Source organism: Candidozyma auris, chromosome 4, assembly GCF_003013715.1.
Source record: "Candidozyma auris chromosome 4, complete sequence".
NCBI lineage: Eukaryota > Fungi > Ascomycota > Pichiomycetes > Serinales > Metschnikowiaceae > Candidozyma > Candidozyma auris.
Window position 1 is genome coordinate 501615 of NC_072815.1, and position 20027 is coordinate 521641.

Below are 20027 nucleotides of genomic sequence, written 5' to 3' on the forward strand. Positions count from 1 at the left end.
ATTACAAACAGCGACGGGGATCATCAAGGGCAAAATGGATACATCAAAACAAGGAAGAATTGAAAACAAGTGAAATGTCGCCAAGCACACTATTGTTCCTGGTTGGCCTCGCTAGAACCAGGCTGCAGATGCTGCTTCTTCTTTTTCTTTTCCCCGTCCTTCTTTTTCTTCTTCTTGTGTTGGCTGCTACCCTGCTGACCCTGAGAGGTGTTGGCATTTGGAGAGGACTTGCTGTCGTGCTGCTCGACTTTAGCAGCCTCCTCTGCTACTTCAGCTGCGGCAGCTGCAATGGCATTGGCAACAGCTTGAGTTTCACTTCCAGTAGAGGAGGATGCAGCAGGCTTGGCTTTCTTTTTCTTTTCTTTAGGAGTCGGCTGAACTGACGTTTTCTTCTCCGTCTTGGCTGGAGTGGCTTGAACAGATGGTTTTTTCTCTGTCTTGGCTGGAGTGGCCACAGGGACAGGCTCACTCTGTTCTTTTGGTGCCGACTCTGGGGCCCTGGCCTCTACAGCTTTTGGTGCAGCTGCTTTTGGTGCCGCTTTTGGTGCCTCTTTTGGTGTAGCTTTTGGCACAGCTGAATCTAAGTTTCCTTTCTGTTGGGCTTCAGTCTCCTTCTTCTTTGGCTTAGGGCCTGGTTTGGCACCAGTCTTCTTGTTAGCGCCAGGAATTGGAATGGGCTGTCCACCTTCAGCCGTCTTCGTGGCATTGTACGACTCTAAAGCCTTCTTGTAGTCTTCGAACTCAGACTCGTAAGCCTTCTGCAAGGATTCCTTGTCCTCGGGGCTCAAGTTAGCCCAGCGTTCAGCGATGATCTGATTGAGCTCGGTGGCTGGGTAAGTAGGGAGGCCATTCTCGATTCTTTCTCTCTTCATTTGGTCACGAATACTGAGATTGAAGCGCAAATACGTGGTCAATGGCTTCTTAGGCGCGTTGGGATCTCTCTCGATCTTTCTCTTCTTGGGTTTTTCAGGTTTTTCCGGAGCAGCAACAGGAGCATCAACCGGAGCAGCACCTTCAGCTGAAGTGGTCTCTGTAGGAGAGGAAGGCCCGCTGGAATTGGAAACAGATGATGAAGACGAAGACGAGGAGCCTGAAGAAGCCTCTGCGGGCTCAGCTGCCTTCGCCGGCTCCGGAGCCGGCTGCTCATCATCCTTGGCGGGTCTCTTTCTTTTTCTGGGAATTGTTTTGGCGGCAGCCTTAGCAGGCGTCGCCACGGACCCATTGGCCTTGGACGCCGCTGCTGCTGCTTGTTCAAGCTTAGGAAGATCAGCCAACGCCGCCTGGGTGGCTCCGGTTATTTTGTCGCTCAAGGCCGCCAACGACGAGGCCGTGTCGGAAGCGTCAACGCCGGCAGCTTTATAAAAATTGACGGTTGCGGTGGCAGCGTCCTTAGCAGCGTTGGAAAGTTCAAAGAAAGACGCAACAAGGGCGTTTTTGGCCTGTTCTAGAGACATGCTAAAGGTTGGCAAGAAATTAGCGTATAGGTGAGTTTTGGTCTGGGGCGAGTTGTTGAAGGAGGAAAAAAAACCGTGGGCGGTGGGCAGGGGAGGCGCTAGGGGGAGTCCCGGGCCGGGCGCAAAAACAAAAAAAAATAGGGAGAAAATTTTGTCGCTCGCTGGCGCCCCAAGTCGACCCTGGACGTAGTCCAATGGAGCTGAAAGTATTCAGACAATGTAAATTTCACTAGCTACAAAAATAAAATAAAGTATTTCAAGTTGAATTGGATATCTTTACCACATCGTGTTTACCGAAGCGGCTGTGCATTGCTCAAATTGACCGAGCTCCTCGTCGCAGACCTTCTTCGCCTGGAGCTGTTTTTGTGGTTCTGGACACCGCGGTGCAGCGAGAATGGGGCCCGCCGCGAGAGCCAGCGAAGGGACTCTTGGAGCGCGAGGAGCCATTTTTTGGGCGGCGCTTTGTCGAACGCAGTGCCACCGAAGTCTGGCACCGCAGATGCTGGCAGTGGCCATTGCGAAGAGGTGAAAGAACCCCAGGCAAAAATCATCTAGTATTTTGACCAAATTTTATGAATTGCGTTCAAAAAAATTCAAAAGAGGCGCCCAACTGAATAAAAGAGGTGTTCGTTCTTGACCTAGCTAATTTGGTAAGTGAAGTTGTCAATAGTTTGTCTTTGGTGTCTTGTGTGAGACCGTTAGGGCAGTCTGGGTTCGCAGCCAAGGGTCAAGCGAGCGAGACGTCAGGCACTTGAGCACCCTCTTAGTATTCAACGTTACTTGGTCTTTTTCGAAACAACGATCGTTTTTTGAGTTTTTCGAGCTGAAATCCACCAAGCTGAATTCCATCAAGCTGAATTCCATCAAGCTGAATTCCATCAAGCTGAAGTCCGCACACAATATTCTAGAATTCACTTTGAATGTGGGTTTGTGGTTTGGAGCTGGGTCAATGCGCAGTGGTCTTGCAAAGCAGACATGCCTCGCACCTACTGCTTTCGGTACCGTAAGCGAACTCAGTAACCTCATGAAGAGAAGCATCAGATACCGAGGAATCAAACGAGGCTTTTGATCGAGAATGACGATGTATTGATATGACGAAGTGAGATATTGATGTATTTAATACCCTGAATAGCTTTTTTCTGAAGTCTACCTCGGCTGCAAATTTTGGACATACTTCACTTACTAGTTAGCATAATATTATTTTTCTTTTTTTTTTTTAACTTAAGTTGAAGTGCACATTAAAACGTGCTACTGAAACATATGACTTGGCTTGTAACTTGATTACTCTACTGATATGAGTTTCCATTGGATCGCCTTTAGGTAATGACCAAGAATCGCAAAGGGCAAACTTTGGAGTTCACTTTCAGTATATTTTCAGCATTCTTTCACAATTTGTTCACATTGCTGAGAAACTGTACATATTCACTTTGCCTCAGGCTACCTTCACTAGCGATCCTCTTGATGGGCGCCACTTATAGCACAAATTGCAGGAAGTTCTAAGCAGTCCCTGGTCCCTGTTGCAGAGGAGGACTTTGTGCTCGCCGTAACATATTCTTGATTAGAAGTGGCTGCGATTTACATATCAGCCAGTACATTTCCAGATACTTCAGCCCCAGTTGCAAAGTGCACTTTTCTGTCTGATAAAGCAGTTAAAGTACTTCAAATGGCATGTCTATATTCGGGCATCTGAGTCTACTGTAGTTACTATGTTCGCATCTCTACACTAGCGCGCATATAAGTCAAATCTGGGGTACTTCGACAATTTCCAACTGACGATGCTACTTCGCCAGCTTCGTCATTTGTCATGCTCTACGACCCAAAAAGCCATTGCTGTTGCCTGTCCTGGTCAGGGAATTATACCTCGTGGGTGTCTTGCCGCTTTCAAGCCCCACCATGATCTCATCGCTCCATCGCTCGAGCTTGTGGATGAGGTGCTAAATGAAAAGTTCTCGAAGAATTTATTTGGTGATACTTCAGCTGACGCTGACGAATGGAGCTTGCGAACCTCGAATGCGCAGCCAGCAATCTTGGCTTCTACGGTGATCACTAATCAGATGTTCGAGAAGCTCCACGGTATAGATATGGTCAAAGAGCCGAAGGTGCATTACGTTTTGGGCCACTCGTTGGGAGAGTACACTGCGTTGGTGCTTGCAGGTGTGCTTGATTTTGGCGATGCTCTACGGATTGTAAGAAAAAGGGGACTCTTGATGGAGGAATTGATTGGAATAGGCGACTACTCAATGATGGTTCTAGTATTCAGACCAGGCAACTTTGATGCCGTCTCAGCAGTGGCCGCTGAATACAATGTGCTTGCATGTGTGAACAACTCTTCTCAGATACTGATCAGCGGTACTTCTTTGCAGGTAGAAAAGGCGTTGGCTGCCATGCCTGAGGGTGCAGTGTTGAAACTGGTGAAGCTTCCTGTAAAGATCCCCTTCCACAATGAGCTTCTCGAGTCAATTGAGCTGCAATTGGCTGAAATGGCTCCAAAGGACTTGAAGCAACCTATAAAGCCAATAGTATCCAACCTTGCAGGCTCAGTGAGTACGGGAAACTGCTACTTGAATACAGTCAAGGACAATTCCAAGCCTGTGCTATGGAAACAGTCCTTAGACTTTTTAAAAAATAACGGAATTAAGCATATCGTTAACTTGGGGCCAGGGCTGGCGCTTGGTGACATGAACAAAAGGTCAGGCTTGGAGAATCACCCTTTAGTTGGTATAGAAGATATGAAAGTGTTAGCAGAGAAGCTCGACAGTCTCTGATGGCCATGAAGATAACAAGAACAATGCTTCCTAAATTCATTGATCTTAGTTGTCACGTTTCTGCTGAAGCTTTTGATGTATATAATATTAGACACACATACACACGCTGAGCAAACTGAGTAGCACTACCCGAATTATACTGCAGAACCCTAATTATGTAGCACTGTAAATAGGTATAATAACTGCCGCTTATTCAGCGAGAAAAACCAGAGTATATATTCGATCTATATTGTTCCTTACTGCTTTGAGTTCAACATCTGATGCGGTCTCCCAATCGGTCTGACTCATGTGTCTAATTTCGCAGCCATTAAATTTATCAGTCTTAAAGTGGTCAACATGTCTCCTAAGCAGATCTAACTTGACCAGGAGTAATCCCAAAAGAGAAACCAATAAGAGATGGTCCCAGGCTTCATGGAAGACGCAGCAGATCAACATAAACCATCATGTCGTTTCTCTCTACGCTCTTGACTCTATCACTTTGACTCTGGACCACTGAGGGACCCACTTTCAAATCTTCACTATTAATATATTCCTCTACCATCAGCTTCAAATTCAATGTCACTACGCTAGGCTCATTGAAACTCAGTCTAGAATCCTCTCATCTACTCTTTTCACAAAGGCGCCCTTATATTACTACTTCCCCAGATCTGACTCCTTCTGGCCGAGTCAGCGCGCGTATGAAAAATATAAGTCTTGAAATCGGCAGAAACCACTAACCACTCACTACAACACATTCTATGCCCGCTCAATTGATTGACGGCAAGGCCATTGCCCAGCAGTTGCGGGAGAAGATCCATGGAGAAATTGCTCTGTTTCAGAAGAAACATGCTGATTTCAGACCAAACTTGACTATTATTCAAGTCGGCGACAGACCTGACTCTTCCACCTACGTGAGAATGAAGTTGAAGGCTGCTGAGGAGGCCAACATCATTTGCAACATTGTCAAGTTGCCAGAGGATGTGACAGAGTTCGAGCTCTTGCTGAAGATTTCTGACTTGAACGCTGATATCTCTGTGGATGGTATCTTGGTGCAACTTCCGATTCCAGCTCACTTGGACGAGACCAAGGTGACTAAATCCGTGGCTGCTTCCAAGGATGTCGACGGCTTCGGTCCTTACAACGTGGGTGAATTGAGCAAGAAGGGAGGCAACCCTACCTTCTTGCCATGCACTCCAAAGGGAATCATGCAATTACTTGAACAGTCCAAGGTGGATGTCACAGGCAAGAACGCCGTTGTGTTGGGCAGATCTGATATTGTGGGCCGCCCAATTGCCAACTTGTTGATCAAAGCCAATGCTAATGTGACCGTTTTGCACTCGAAAACGTCTTCAGAGCTGTTGCAGGCTCATTTGGCCAATGCCGACATTGTCGTTGTGGCCATTGGCCAGGCCAACTTTGTTAAGGGCGACTGGCTCAAGGAAGGTAGTGTGGTGATTGACGTTGGCGCCAACTTCGTCCCAGATGATACCAAGAAGTCTGGTTCTAGAATGGTCGGTGACGTTGAGTTCGAGTCTGCTTCCCAAAAAGCTCTGTTGATCACTCCAGTTCCTGGTGGAGTGGGTCCTATGACTGTGGCCAACTTGTTGGATAACGTTGTCATTGCTGCTCAGGAGCATTACAAGAAGAACAACCAGACTCCTCAATTCACAAATCCTCTCAAATTGGATTTGAAGAAGCCAGTTCCTTCAGACTTTGAGATTTCGAGAGCCCAGAAGCCAAAAAGAATCAACCAGGTTGCAGAGGAGGCTGGTATCTTGGATTCCGAATTGGAGCCATTTGGCTTCTACAAGGCCAAGGTCTCGTTGGACATCTTGAAGCGTTTGGAGAACAAGGTCAACGGTAAGTACGTCTTGGTCACCGGTATCACCCCAACTCCCTTGGGTGAGGGTAAGTCCACCACCACTGTCGGTTTAGCCCAAGCTCTCGGTGCCCACTTGGGTAAGAATGTCTTTGCCAATGTTAGACAGCCCTCAATGGGTCCTACTTTTGGTATCAAGGGCGGTGCCGCTGGCGGTGGTTACTCTCAGGTGATTCCTATGGATGAATTCAATATGCACGTTACTGGTGATATTCACGCCATTTCCATGGCAAACAACTTGTTGGCTGCTGCTATCGACACCAGAATCTTCCACGAGAACACCCAGAAGGATGCTGCTTTGTACAGAAGATTGGTACCGGCCAAGAAGGGTGAGAGAAAGTTTCCCGTCGGTTTTTTGAACAGATTGAAGAAACTCGGTATTGACAAGACTAACCCCGACGACTTGACCGAAGAGGAGATTTCCAAATTCGTTAGATTGGACATTGACCCAGACACCATCACTTGGAGGAGAGTGGTTGACTGTAACGATAGATTTGTTAGAGGTATCACTATTGGTGAGGCTCCTACTGAGAAAGGTATGACTAGAAAGACAGGTTTTGATATTTCTGTCGCTTCCGAATGTATGGCCATCTTGGCCCTTTCGACCTCCTTGCAGGATATGAGAGAAAGATTGGGTAAGATGGTTGTTGCCGCCTCCAAGTCTGGCGAGCCCATCACTTGTGAAGACATTGGCTGTGCTGGTGCTTTGACTGCTTTGTTGAAGGACGCCATCAAGCCAAACATCATGCAGACATTGGAAGGTACTCCCGTGTTCGTCCACGCTGGCCCATTCGCCAACATCTCGATCGGTGCTTCTTCTGTGCTTGCTGACAAGATGGCGTTGAAATTGGCCGGTACTTCTCCAGACTTGACTGAGGAGGAAAGAGCTGCTCAGGAAGGTTACGTTGTCACTGAGGCTGGTTTCGACTTCACCATGGGTGGTGAGAGATTTATGAACATCAAGTGCAGAGCTTCTGGCTTAGCTCCTGACGTTATTGTCATTGTTGCCACTGTAAGAGCCCTCAAAGTTCACGGTGGTGGTCCTGAGGTCAAGGCTGGAGCACCATTGGCGCCAGAGTACACCCAGGAGAACGTTGAGTTGTTGAGAGCGGGCTGCTCCAACTTAGCCAAGCACATTGAGAATGCTAGACAGTATGGCTTGCCTGTGGTTGTGGCAATAAACAGAATGTCGTCCGACTCTGAGAAGGAGCACGAGGTCATTCGTGAAGAGGCTCTCAAGGCCGGTGCTGCTGATGCAATTGTGTCCAACCACTGGGAAGAAGGTGGACAAGGTGCTGTTGACTTGGCCAGAGGTGTCATTGAGGCTGCTAACTCGATCGACAAGGACTTCAAGTTTTTGTACGACACAGAGCCATCAGTGGCCGAGAAGATCGACACTATTGCCAAGAAGATGTACGGTGCTGGCGAGGTTGAGTTCTTGCCCGAGGCCCAGAAGAAGATCGATCTCTACACCAAGCAGGGTTTCGGCAACTTGCCAATCTGTATAGCCAAGACGCAATACTCCTTGTCGCACGACGCTGCCTTGAAGGGGGTGCCAACGGGCTTCAAGTTCCCCGTTCGAGACGTGAGAGCGTCCGTCGGAGCTGGCTACTTGTATGCTTTGGCGGCCGAGATTCAGACGATCCCAGGATTGCCCACCCACTGTGGGTTTATGAATGTGGAGGTGAATGACGAAGGAGAGATCGAGGGTTTGTTTTAAAAGGCGAAGAGTTCAACACTTACGAGACTACGATATAGGTTCAACACATGACGAGGTAACAAAATAGAAGCGCAGTTTTCTTGAGTGATGTAATGTAGTTTAGGAAATAGTCCACAATTGTCAAAATACGTTTTTCCATTTTAGACCTACTCGATTATATGTTAAGCGTGTATCGTTCGTGCATTCTCACACCATGTTTCTATGCCGCTTAGTAATGCACAGCAGATTTACTGATAGATTGTCTAAGGCAAATATCGACGAAAACCGACAGCTCGGATGCATCGAGAAGAAATCGGCGTTCGCGTGCGGCTTTCCGAACAGTGAAAGATTGCCGTTGCCGACGATGACATTCGCATAAAAAATAGAAAGTAAAACCTCACTCCTTTTTTTTTTTACTAAAAAAGCGGAATCACGAACGCTGCAATTTTCTGTCCGGTTGTCGTGTGCTACCTACCGAGGACTTCCCTTCACAAATGGCTGTCTGGACATTCTAGCATGGAAGAAAAATTTTTGAGTCTTTCTCATCAAGCTCTGGCATAGATGTTCTAGAAGAAAAATTCTTGAGTTCTTATCAAGTTACTTCCATAATTTTTAATTATATTAACATCTTCATGTCAAAGTCCCCATCTTTTCCTTTACTTACGTAATGCACTGAGAAAGTGCCCTCTTGTTGTACGGCAATCGGCGAGGAAGATGCGTTCGTGCAGAATAAGAAACGGCTCCCCATAGTTAAGCAGCTCGCTTCCGCCTGACGTGCATTAGCTTGAAAGAGAAGGACTGCACCTAAGCACGTCATGGCTGCCACCGGGAACCAGTGGTGCCAATTACGGCCTTGCTTTCTGTGGTTATTCCGATAAGCCCAGTTTCGCCCTGTTTAGTTGCATATGCGAAAAATGCCCCTCCCACTTATCAGGAGTTTCGGGTGAATAAATTCCTTACATATTTCAATCTTTCCCCGTATCTCTTTCTTAGTTTTTTTTTTCTTGGTATTCGTATTTCCACGTCTAGCATGAGCCAGAACGTCGATGAGAAAGTCGTCCATGACGATGCCTCCGTGATTAGGTCGGTCGACCGCTCGGAGCTGGACTCGTACCCAGATAGCGTTTCGCCTGAGGGAGCCGAGCCCTCAGAAGAAGAAATGAAGACCCTCAGAAGGGTTGCCAGAAGAGTGCCATTGGCGTGTTGGTTGGTGGCCATTGTGGAATTGGCTGAACGGTTCTCCTACTATGGATTGTCAACGCCTTTCCAGAATTACATGCAATATACAAAGACAGACCACCCTAGAGGTGTATTGGGCTTGAACCAGAGTGGAGCCACCGCCTTGTCGTACTTCTGGCAGTTTTGGTGTTATGTGACCCCAATTTTTGGCGCCTGGGTCGCCGATACTTATTTGGGCAAGTATAACACCATCTCCATATTCTGTGTGCTTTACATAATCGGGATCTTAATTTTGTTTGTCACGTCGCTCCCATCCATGTCTCAAAACACTTCATTGGGAGGATTTATCACTGCTGTTATCGTCATAGGCATTGGTACAGGCGGTGTAAAGTCGAATGTTTCCCCCTTAATTGCCGACCAGGTGCCCAAGGAAAAACCCTCTATTAAAGTATTGAAGTCAGGTGAGAGAGTCATTGAAGACCCAAACCTTACTATTCAAAATGTCTTTATGTTTTTCTACCTCATGATTAATATCGGTTCGCTTTCGGTGATCGCAACCACAGAGTTAGAAAGCAGATTCGACTTCTGGGCAGCCTACCTTTTGCCTCTCTGTTTCTTTGTCATTGCCCTCTTGGCCCTTTTCCTCGGAAAGAACGTCTACCACAAAGTGCCTGTGGGAGATAAGGTGATTGCAAAATCCTTCAAGTGCTCATTCCTTGCCTTGACTAAGCTCAACTACGACGCTGCTAGACCCTCGCTCAACCCCGATAAGGAGTTTCCTTGGACCGACAAATTCGTGGACGAAGTCCAGAGAGCGTTGTACGCTTGTAAAGTGTTCTTGATCTACCCTATTTATTGGTTAGTTTACGGACAAATGACCAATAATTTCGTTTCGTCCGCAGGACAGATGGAGCTCCACGGGTTGCCTAACGATATTTTGCAGGCCATTGATTCCATCACGATCATCATTTTCATCCCTATTTGTGAAAGTATCGTTTATCCATTTATTAGAAGGTTCACGCCCTTTAGAGCCATCACCAAGATCTTTTGGGGCTTCATGTTTGGTGCTGCTGCTATGGTTTACGCTGCTGTGTTGCAACACTTCATTTACAAAGCAGGTCCTTGCTACGATTCTCCAAACGACTGTCCCGGCTTCAAAAATATCCCAAACCATATTCACGTTGCCCTTCAGACTCCAGCTTATTTCTTGATTGCTATTTCTGAGATTTTGGCTTCCATCACCGGCTTAGAATATGCTTACACCAAGGCTCCGGTGTCGATGAAGTCCTTCATTATGTCCATTTTCCTTGTTCAGAACGCATTTGGTTCTGCTCTTGGTATTGCGCTTTCTCCTGTCTCCAAGGACCCGAAGATGGTCTGGACATATACAGGGTTAGCAGTGTCGTGCTTCATTGCCGGGTGGGTTTTCTGGTTCTTGTTTAAGCACTACAACGACAGAGAGGACAAATGGAACGACTTGGATTACGAGCAGGACGATGGATACAACGGTGAGTTGGAACCCGTGGTTTCATTGACGAGATCCTTCAAGGACATGAGCTAATGATAGAATATAGATTGTAATTGATGTATATCATGAGAGAGCCACAGTAGTAGGGATATGAGCTTATTGATACCTAAGTCGTACGAACTAATTTTTTTTTTTTATTTTTTCTTTTTTTATAAATTACAGTCGGGTTCAAAGATGCTTTCACAAGGCATGTGAAGTGACATGATGGAGTTAAGTACACAAATGTTGACGATTTGAATGGGTTTGGGGGGGTACAAGAATTCACAACCATCTTGAAGTTACACAAAATCGCGTTATCAGACACTGTAGGGTGCCTTAGATAAGCAGTTGTGGTAATTACCCATGTTATGAATTAGATACCTAGTGACACTTTTGACAGCTTTTGAAGAGGCACATTCTGTTTCTCTTCATCAATCGTGCAAAGAGGCCCATTGCATTCATCTAATACAGAAGACTAAGAACTGAGCTTTATTTGACATCTTGATCGTCGAGAGTGGTTTTACGATTCCTCCAAATTACAGAGCAAGGCCAACTCCTTACAAAATCTATATATGCAATTATAATCTTTGATGGAAAGCTGAACTGTTCTATCAACCCCTTCGAAGTGTCCCAACATCTACCCCTCTTCATTATATACAACCAAAACCTCTCCTGTGAGCCATAGCTTCCTTGCTATCACTGGGGGTCCGTTTATTCCGCCTCATTTGTGATCAAAACACTTTTTAAATGATTGGGGACCTCCATCTAGCTCTGTGACTCATCCTATTATTACAGGAAACTCTTACATAAAATCTCCAAGAATTCATCCATTGGCTCACACGAGAAATGCTTACTCGAACATGTGTTTCAACCTTCCTATCTAAGTGAAAATAGTGCTTTGTCTGCCTTAGTCTCTGAGCGTGCTTATCTCTGCTCCCACTACGATAAACCCGAAGCTTAATGAAACTAGTGGCTTCAAAGATTGCGGAGTTTCAACCATCTAAAGAATCACGTGGCTAAACGATACTTCCGCAACTACTTTTTAGCTTCAATAAACCTTTCTATAAGAATCTCATTCGATGACCCTATCTACTTCTCCTGTCCTAGTGGCTGCGACAATGGGTACCTACGTCCAACCTGCACACTGACCCTGAAGTTTGGCCCATTTGTCCTAGCACTCTTTTTTTTTTGTGCGCAGAGCGTTTCTTGCACGCAAAAAGTCGCAGGCAAATCAAAACTGCCCTACTTCAATTCAAGGTCTCCTTAGCAACCGAGAGCAAGTCACGTACATTACTAGATTCCAGATCTAAATATTTTCCCTTTTCGCCATGTTTCATCGAACCCTTGCACGTGACACGGCACGTATGCTCAGGCCATTGACGCCTGCCCTTCGTGCCCATGTCTCTCCAGCATTCACCTCATTCAGGCCTATCTCGGTCTCCTCTCGGGTTCCTACCAGAACCACAGTGTCTTCGGTTTTGAAAAATCATAGATTCTACAGTGTACTTTCGCAATCGCCCGCTAAAGTGTATAAATACGATGACATGAAGAAACTCGTGGAGAAGCCTGACCCATCAACGGTGATTCTCGATGTGAGAGAGCCCGTCGAGTTCCAGGAGGGCCACATCCCTGGCGCTCACAATGTTCCATTCAAATCCTCTCCTGGCGCTTTGGACTTGTCTGAAGAGGACTTTGAGGACGCTTTTGGCTTCAAGAAGCCTTCGAAAGACTCGGAGCTCGTGTTCTACTGCTTGGGTGGTGTTAGGTCGACTGCTGCAGAGGAATTGGCCCATTCCTTTGGTTACAACAAACGTGCCAATTACATTGGCTCTTGGGAAGACTGGGTGGCCCATGAGAACCAAAGAAAGTAAGAAAGTGAGTCTACTGGCCTATTTGTATATAATATTACATTAATAATCTTTGTGGGAGTCGTGGTGATGACCTATATGTAAACCAATCGATGTTGGTATTCCGCTCAATTTGCGTCTAGCATTGAACTGTCCACTGGGACAGTGTAGCCTTTCTTAGACTGCAGATCTCAGTCAATTCACGTCTCTCTTTCCAACAAGATGTTGCGATTTGTGATATACACTCTTCAAGGAACAATAAGTTTTTAATAGCTCACCTGAACTCCATGGCCCTGAACTCCTTGCCCAACCGCCTCTTTCTCTTTCTCTCCATGACCTTCTCTCTCTGCGACGACTTCAAGCTTTCAAACTTAGCCTTCTGGATCATCTTGCGCTGCTCCGACTTCTTCAAGAAGTATGGATTCACTTGCTCTCCCTTTCTCATCTTCGCCATCTGCTCCCTCTTGTGGTCCTTCAAGATCTTGTTGCTCAAGTCACGGTTTTTCAACGTGTCGAGCCTGGACTGAAGCGACTGAATCTTGAATTCCAAATCTTCTATCTCATGGTCTGAAAGTTTTGATCTCTCCTTTTTGTTGTTCAAAATGCCCCGCATTTGCTCAATTTCCTTTTGTCTATACTCATCTAGAAAAGCGTAGTCCTTTCTGATTCGGTCCCAATCTGCTTTACCGTAGGCAGAATCGAACCTTATATCTGTATAAAGTGTTGTGTCTTTCTTCTGCTTCAATCCGGGAATTTCTCTTATTCGACTCACTGGTTTCTTCGATGAGCTCTCTGATGGAGCATGCTTATTCTTCTTTTTCTTCTTCTGCAGCGTTTTTCCTTTCTTTTTCTTGCCATCTTCGAAAAACCCATCTTCGGACTCGGAACCGCTCAGCGATTCCTCCTCTCTTGCGGTTCTCTCTTCCTGCTGAAGCTTTTTTTGAGCAGAACTCAAGGCCCCAAACGAAAGAGACAGCATGTCGTCATCGTCGCTCTCTTCCCTCAGTTGGTTTTGTAAAACAGCTCCGAGATCATCATCCTCAGAGTCTGACTCATACAGTGGTCTGAATCTCTGGACCATAAGAGCGTAAATGTATAGATTGCAAAGTAAATGGAGTAGGTAGTGGTGATGCTCATCACCGAAGTCTATGTAGGACAAGTAAATTTGCCCAGGGGTGGAACGAGCAAATCAACACAAGAAACTATGGAATTCTAAAAAAATATTGTTTTTTGAGTCTGGATACCTTCTTATGATTTGAACTTTCTGTTCTTTATATCGTATTACGGATCGCTAAGTATCTTGCGTTTCGCAGTAGATTGCTCAACCCCTGCCCCAGCCCCAAAAACTCTACATACGCCAGAATAGAGTATTAGCTAAGTTCTTCACCGAAGACCCACGTCACCATATTCAAAGGAGTGCTTATTTAAGCAATGCGGTACGGTGCCAGTTCCTGTGAAGCCATATACTCAGCTTTACAGCCGACAGACACAATCCACAGAACGTAGGGGTATGATTTTGAGCTTTGTTTCTTTCAACACCGTCGTTCCTCCTTTTTTGTTGCTCTTACTTCGCGTAACCTTAGCAACAGAACGATAGCGTCTCATGAGAAGAGATGAGACTGTCGTGACATGCACTCCACAAATCAAGTTCTGTTCAAAGCCAAGCACACATCCTTAAAACAACGTCCTCACAAAGCTTCCACATTATCCTCAAACTAGTATCCCATAATATTCTGCCCTTTTGTACCTCATAGCCAAGGGTTCCCATTGCACGATGAATCGGTCACAGACCGGCAAGACAAGTCTACCTGACAAGCTGAGCTCGTTCACACGAGCCAAAGACTCGATATAGACAATTCTTGTACGACAAAGACCAACATACTTGAAGAGGAAAAGCACGTATGCTACAGGCACACACGTTCCAGGTCCATTGATGATCAAAACGTCGGGGTACAGCTGCAAGTGTACTAATTTTTGAAACGTCGATGCAATAGATGCCAACGTCGTAAGTACAGACAGCTTTAAGCTTTGGCCCACTTTGCGAGCTCTCTTCAACGTAATGTATGTAGAATTCTTCGGTGAATGTCCTTTACTTTCTTCAAGCATTTGTGCCTTCTCCAACGATGTCGTATCGCCTGTAGAGACCAACCAAGTCAAACTTAGGCGTTCAAAATTCAATTGCTGTAGAATACGACACATTTCCCCCGTGTGGCCTCCCGAGCCTAAAAGGATCATCACATGGCCACGTAGCTGTGAGTTCGAGGGTGTTGCCAGTTTGACCTGCAATGCTGGAAGGACGTAGATGAGCCTTACGAGAGCAGCAAAAACAGGAAAGAGCACCAATACCGTGGCAACGCAGATGGCGCTTTCCGTGGCCATCTAAGGTGGTAGGTGGTGGTGGTGAGGTTCCGATGGATTGATGCGAAATCGAAGCCGGACGAGGAATTGGTCAGGGATGCTGGTATAGCGGAATTAGGAAAGAGACGAGACTTGACTTGAGCAAAGTAATTAAGGAAAAAAAAAAAAAAAAAAAAGCTATTATATGGCGTTCAGAGGAAAAGTTGAGCAGGGATTAGCTTTGATCTGTTTATGTAATCAATAGTGAAGTCTGTGACAGATATGCAGATTATCGAGATAACGACACTGGCATGAGAGAAAGACTATTGCCAGGTTAGAGAAAGAATTAAGCGCGTTGTGCCAGCTGTCGAGCTCCTATAGTCTCTGGATAGTCTCTGGCCTCAACATATGCTGGTTGGTCTTGACGGTAGTTTCTTTGACAAGAAAACTTCCTCGGCAGATCACACTACAGAGCGAAAAACACGGCAGAAAAAAGTACGGGGACTTCGATCAGCCGAGAGGTTTTCCACTTCGTGTCCTTCTCCTGATCTAGTTCTTTTAATGATTCCTAAGTTGTTAGTTAAACATTCAATAATAACAGAAGGTGTATGAATCAGGGTTAAAAAGCTCTGTAGTTATTTGTTCCACATGGAGTTTCAGCTGAAGAAATTCGTTGAAATTGCTCATCATCATACAAAAATGAATTCACGTACATTTATGAGTAGTTAGTTGAAGGTGGAAAGAAAGAAAAATGTGAACGCTTCTCTGCGGTGCATCTATAGATTTTTTTTTCAGGGTTACCCGGAGCCAGCGACAAACAGGGCACCCACCAAATTGCATAGATAATCTGAAAAATGAAATGACCACTTTCAAAGTTGTGAGGCGATAGTAATCTATGGATTCTATTAATTATCAATTAGCTCCGGGTGTTCCTTGTATGTGGCTAAGTAAGTTTACCCTTGGGACAAGTTTTTGCGGCTGAAGCTTCTTATACCTCCATTTGCTTCTCAATTAAGCTGAAATTATCTGTACAATTTCTGCTCAACGTCTTGGAGTCAGTTTCCAGTACTAAATGTGTTCCTCCTGAGAAGCTTCGATACTCCTTCTTGCTTCTTAATTTGGCTGCAAAAATGTCGTCACTTGGTCGTCTACCATCAGCACGTAGACACCGTACACAGATTTCAAAACTTGAGGGGGTTATCTACCCAATAAAATGAAAATGCTAACACAATTTGATCTCATTTCGTCCACTCTTAGCCCTATTGCCTCAAAATTGTGAAGGCAGCCACGACATTGTCGCGTCTTAGGTCCACCAACGTGAACAAGCACATTCCACAATTCGTCAACAACTCTTGTAGTTCTTGATTAAATTAGTAAATTTTCGAGTCTCGCATTTTTCTCTTCCTGAGAATACATAATGTGAGACCATATCCTCGTTATCCGGACACCTTCTCTCTGAGCCTCCTTCTGAGCCTTTTGAAGCCTACGTTGATCAATATCCCATGAAAGCATCCGCCAAATCTCACAGAGTCACGACGTCGAAGTCAGCTTTCAATGCCCTAAACCCACTTTGTTTCAAATATTACAATTGTCTCCTTTTCCCTCCCTCTCTCTTGACTTCAGACTTTTCTCACTGACTGCTCCCCTCAGACTCTGTTGCCCATTTGCAGCCACCTTCTGTCAGAGAAACCCTCAGAACTAACTCAACGAAAGATCCAATTCATTTAAGGAATTTAAATTTTTCTACAGATCCCATACATTTGCATTCTTTACATTTATCCTATCGAATTATCTCCCAGGTGCTTTGTTCAGCTCTCCCTACCTTCTCGGACAGTTTGTAGCTATTGTGGTATTTTTCCGCAAACCCCAGTCGGTGTGCTCGTGGGCCTCCGAACGAGCCCGAATATGGCCGGGCCACTAGTCCAGTTCACACACGTTAAGGTCAAGAACACCAATTTTTTGAGATCTTCAGATCTCTCAAATACAATTCTCCTTATAAGACGCTCAGGTCTTCTTTTTCCGTGATCTTTTTATCGATTTTTGTTCCTTTTACTATCTTTCGCTTACATAATCAAGGACGATACGTGTCCGAGGGAAATAGCTGGATTCGCACTATAGAGGAGAAAAAAACCACCGAAAAAACATTTTGGGCCCGGTCAAGAACTTGCAACCTTCTTTCTTGAAGTTCCACACAAGTTTACCTATTCACAAAAAAGAACATATCATGTTGTCCAGAGTTTTTCGTGCCACGAAAGTATGTAAATGTTGCGAAGTTTTGTAATTGGAGAATTGTTCAATGTTGCTTTTCGGTCGGAAACTGTACCGACATGGAAGGAATTGAAGGAGAGGGAAACTTGTTGATGCAATGAAGATGCTGAAATAGCTCAATTTGGATGGGATAAAGCTGTCTTGGTGTGAAAACACTGAATCAACGGTGAAACTCGATTTCTATGTGGATCAGCAAACTGTGGAGGGAACTCAACTTTATTATCATGACCAAATGGTGAGTTCTTGATGTGTCCATGAGTTTCAAGCATAAGTGGACTTGCTGTTCTGCCTGGAATGCTTTCAATTGAACATGCTCGTCCAGTAAAATGCGTCAATTTTTCTTTCTCGTCATTTACCCTCCACGTACCACTCCTACATTCTTCTATTTACATCCATTTCCCTACGCAAATACTAACAACAGATTCAAAAGAGATTCTTGTCTCTTCACGAGTACCGCTCTGCTGCCATCTTGGAGAACGCCGGTGTTGGCGTGCCAAAGGGTTTCGCTGCCACCACCCCTCAGGGCGCCTTTGAGGCTGCTCAGAAGTTGGGCACCAACGAGTTGGTCATCAAGGCCCAGGCTTTGACCGGTGGTAGAGGTAAGGGCCACTTTGACAACGGTTTCCAGGGCGGTGTCAAGTTGATCTCTTCTCCAGAGGAGGCCAAGGACTTGGCCGAGAAAATGTTGAACCACAAGTTGATCACCAAGCAAACCGGTGCCGCCGGTAAGGAGGTCACTGCTGTGTACATTGTCGAGAGAAGAGACGCCAAAACCGAGGCTTACTTGGCCATCTTGATGGACAGATCCACTCAGTTACCAATGATTGTTGCTTCTGCCCAGGGTGGTATGGACATTGAGGGTGTTGCCGCTAAGGACCCTAGCGCCATCAAGACCTTCCCTGTTGACTTGAACGAGGGTGTCACCGACAAGTTGGCCAACGAGGTTGCCTCTGTGTTGGGCTACTCTAAGGAGGCGATCCCTGAGGCTGCTGAGGCCGTCAAGAACTTGTACAAGGTGTTCATCGAGAAGGACTGTACTCAGGTTGAGATCAACCCATTGTCTGAGACCCCAGACCACAAGGTTTTGGCCATGGACGCCAAGTTGGGCTTTGACGACAACGCTGAGTTCAGACAGAAGGAGGTGTTCAGTTGGAGAGACCCTACCCAGGAGGACCCCCAGGAGCGTGAGGCTGCCGAGTACGGCTTGAACTTCATCAAGTTGGACGGTAACATTGCCAACATTGTCAATGGTGCCGGTTTGGCTATGGCCACCATGGACATCATCAAGTTGTACGGTGGTGAGCCAGCCAACTTTTTGGACTGCGGTGGTACTGCCACTCCTCAGACCATTGAGAAGGCGTTTGAGTTGATCTTGTCTGACAAGAAGGTCAACGGTATCTTCGTGAACATCTTCGGTGGTATTGTCAGATGTGACTACGTCGCCGAGGGTTTGATTGCCGCCACCAAGAACTTCAAATTGGACATCCCAGTTGTCGTGAGATTGCAAGGTACCAACATGCAGAAGGCCAAGGAGTTGATCAACAACTCTGGTCTTAAGTTGTACCCATTCGAGGACTTGGACCCAGCCGCCGAGAAGATTGTGTCTTTGGCGCCAAAGGCTTAAGTGCATGACTCCCGGTTCATTTAGCGTAGAGCTACCAATCATAAACTAGAAAGAGGATCACTGCTGTAGTAATATCCGTAGTGTCTGGAAAGTGGAATCGCATATGAAGCCAGCACAAAGGAGATGAATGTCAGGCACACTTAAGTAGTTTTGACTTTGTCGAAAATTCTAAGTAGTAGGACTGAGTTCCATACTTAAATGTCGCTAAGAACTGTATTACATTTGAAGACATCTCTAGAAATAGAGGCCCATGGATATTTGAACTGTATGATTGAGCCGTTGTTCGCAGCACTCTACTGTTTTGAAACAACAAGAACTCAATTATTGAGCTCTTAGCTCATGAATGGTTCAGCGTGAACACTCAAGTAATAGAAGTCAAAGTGTGTTCTTCCCAAGCAATCGGTTATATCTTTCTTTCGTCTGAGTGCTGCAATAAACACTTGCCTGAGCGACCAATGTGCCGATCATGAACAAAAAAAAAAAAAAAAAAAAATAGAAAAAAAATCGGCACTTTCCAAAATCCCAATGCATCACAACATTCACAACGAAGGTCTTGACCAAGCTCCAGTTGGTACTTCTCTCCCTCTGTGACTCCAAAGAGATGTCGTTTTCGCAACCTGAATGTCGCAGTGTCGTGCTTGCCACTAACACCAATATCAACTCTCACTACGCTTCACCACATTCGAGCCTCTGGAAATCGAAACACTACGCATCAATAGCAGCCAATGTTTCTCACAAGATCTGAGTACGACAGAGGCGTATCCACGTTCTCCCCTGAAGGCCGTCTATTCCAGGTGGAGTACTCTCTCGAAGCCATCAAGCTAGGGTCCACTGCCATTGGCGTGCTGACATCTGAAGGTGTGATATTGGGCGTGGAGAAGAGAGTCACGTCGCCACTCTTGGAGAGCTCTTCCATTGAAAAAATTGTAGAGATTGACACGCACATTGGCTGTGCCATGTCGGGTTTGACGGCAGACGCTCGCTCGATGATAGACCACGCTAGAGTGGCGTCCTTGAGTCATAACTTATACTATGATGAGGCAATGCAAGTTGAGAGTTTGACTCAGTCGGTGTGTGATTTGGCGTTGAGATTTGGTGAAGGTGCTCTGGGAGAGAAGAGATTGATGTCTAGACCGTTTGGTGTGGCTCTTTTGATCGCTGGTATTGACGAGAACGGGCCTCAATTATACCACGCTGAACCCTCGGGAACATTCTATAGATACGACGCCAAGGCCATAGGCTCGGGCTCGGAAGGTGCTCAGACGGAATTGCAGAACGAATACCACAAATCCTTGACATTGAAGGAAGCAGAGCTCTTGACGCTCAAGATCTTGAAACAGGTTATGGAGGAGAAGTTGGATTGCAAGAACGCTCAATTGGCTTCGATCACCAAAGAGGGTGGCTTCCAGGTCTACGACGACGAGAAAACCGATAAGCTTATTAAAGAGTTGAACGAAACTGTCACCGACGACACGCAAATCTAATGAAT

General features: G+C 45.8%; 9 protein-coding genes across 9 annotated transcripts; 6 read left to right on the top strand and 3 right to left on the bottom strand. All coding sequences in view use genetic code 12, as the record gives it.

The window, feature by feature from the left end:
* Positions 1-89: 89 nt before the first annotated feature.
* Positions 90-1454, bottom strand: HMO1 (Hmo1p; the record flags this gene model as incomplete). Its single annotated transcript, XM_029037145.2, has 1 exon — positions 90-1454. The coding sequence occupies one exon, from the start codon at positions 1452-1454 to the stop codon at positions 90-92; it is 1365 nt and encodes a 454-aa protein (XP_028888201.2).
* Positions 1455-3229: 1775 nt separating this feature from the next.
* Positions 3230-4219, top strand: MCT1 ([acyl-carrier-protein] S-malonyltransferase; the record flags this gene model as incomplete). Its single annotated transcript, XM_029037146.2, has 1 exon — positions 3230-4219. The coding sequence occupies one exon, from the start codon at positions 3230-3232 to the stop codon at positions 4217-4219; it is 990 nt and encodes a 329-aa protein (XP_028888202.2).
* Positions 4220-4956: 737 nt separating this feature from the next.
* On the top strand, positions 4957-7797 carry MIS11 (trifunctional formate-tetrahydrofolate ligase/methenyltetrahydrofolate cyclohydrolase/methylenetetrahydrofolate dehydrogenase; the record flags this gene model as incomplete). Its single annotated transcript, XM_029037147.2, has 1 exon — positions 4957-7797. One exon carries the CDS (start codon positions 4957-4959, stop codon positions 7795-7797), a length of 2841 nt encoding a protein of 946 aa, XP_028888203.1.
* Positions 7798-8806: 1009 nt separating this feature from the next.
* On the top strand, positions 8807-10516 carry CJI96_0003913 (uncharacterized protein; the record flags this gene model as incomplete). Its single annotated transcript, XM_029037148.2, has 1 exon — positions 8807-10516. The coding sequence occupies one exon, from the start codon at positions 8807-8809 to the stop codon at positions 10514-10516; it is 1710 nt and encodes a 569-aa protein (XP_028888204.2).
* Positions 10517-11790: 1274 nt separating this feature from the next.
* Positions 11791-12333, top strand: CJI96_0003914 (thiosulfate sulfurtransferase; the record flags this gene model as incomplete). The annotated part of the gene is made up of 1 exon (XM_029037149.2): positions 11791-12333. One exon carries the CDS (start codon positions 11791-11793, stop codon positions 12331-12333), a length of 543 nt encoding a protein of 180 aa, XP_028888205.2.
* A 250-nt stretch (positions 12334-12583) lies between these two features.
* CJI96_0003915 (rRNA-processing protein RRP36) lies at positions 12584-13390 on the bottom strand (the record flags this gene model as incomplete). The annotated part of the gene is made up of 1 exon (XM_029037150.2): positions 12584-13390. One exon carries the CDS (start codon positions 13388-13390, stop codon positions 12584-12586), a length of 807 nt encoding a protein of 268 aa, XP_028888206.1.
* A 629-nt stretch (positions 13391-14019) lies between these two features.
* On the bottom strand, positions 14020-14688 carry CJI96_0003916 (N-acetylglucosaminyldiphosphodolichol N-acetylglucosaminyltransferase anchoring subunit ALG14; the record flags this gene model as incomplete). Its single annotated transcript, XM_029037151.1, has 1 exon — positions 14020-14688. One exon carries the CDS (start codon positions 14686-14688, stop codon positions 14020-14022), a length of 669 nt encoding a protein of 222 aa, XP_028888207.1.
* Positions 14689-16870: 2182 nt separating this feature from the next.
* On the top strand, positions 16871-18538 carry LSC2 (succinate--CoA ligase (GDP-forming) subunit beta; the record flags this gene model as incomplete). The annotated part of the gene is made up of 2 exons (XM_029037152.2): positions 16871-16900; positions 17336-18538. 2 exons carry the CDS (start codon positions 16871-16873, stop codon positions 18536-18538), a joined length of 1233 nt encoding a protein of 410 aa, XP_028888208.1.
* Positions 18539-19263: 725 nt separating this feature from the next.
* Positions 19264-20022, top strand: PUP2 (proteasome core particle subunit alpha 5; the record flags this gene model as incomplete). Its single annotated transcript, XM_029037153.1, has 1 exon — positions 19264-20022. One exon carries the CDS (start codon positions 19264-19266, stop codon positions 20020-20022), a length of 759 nt encoding a protein of 252 aa, XP_028888209.1.
* Between the last annotated feature and the right edge of the window lie 5 nt (positions 20023-20027).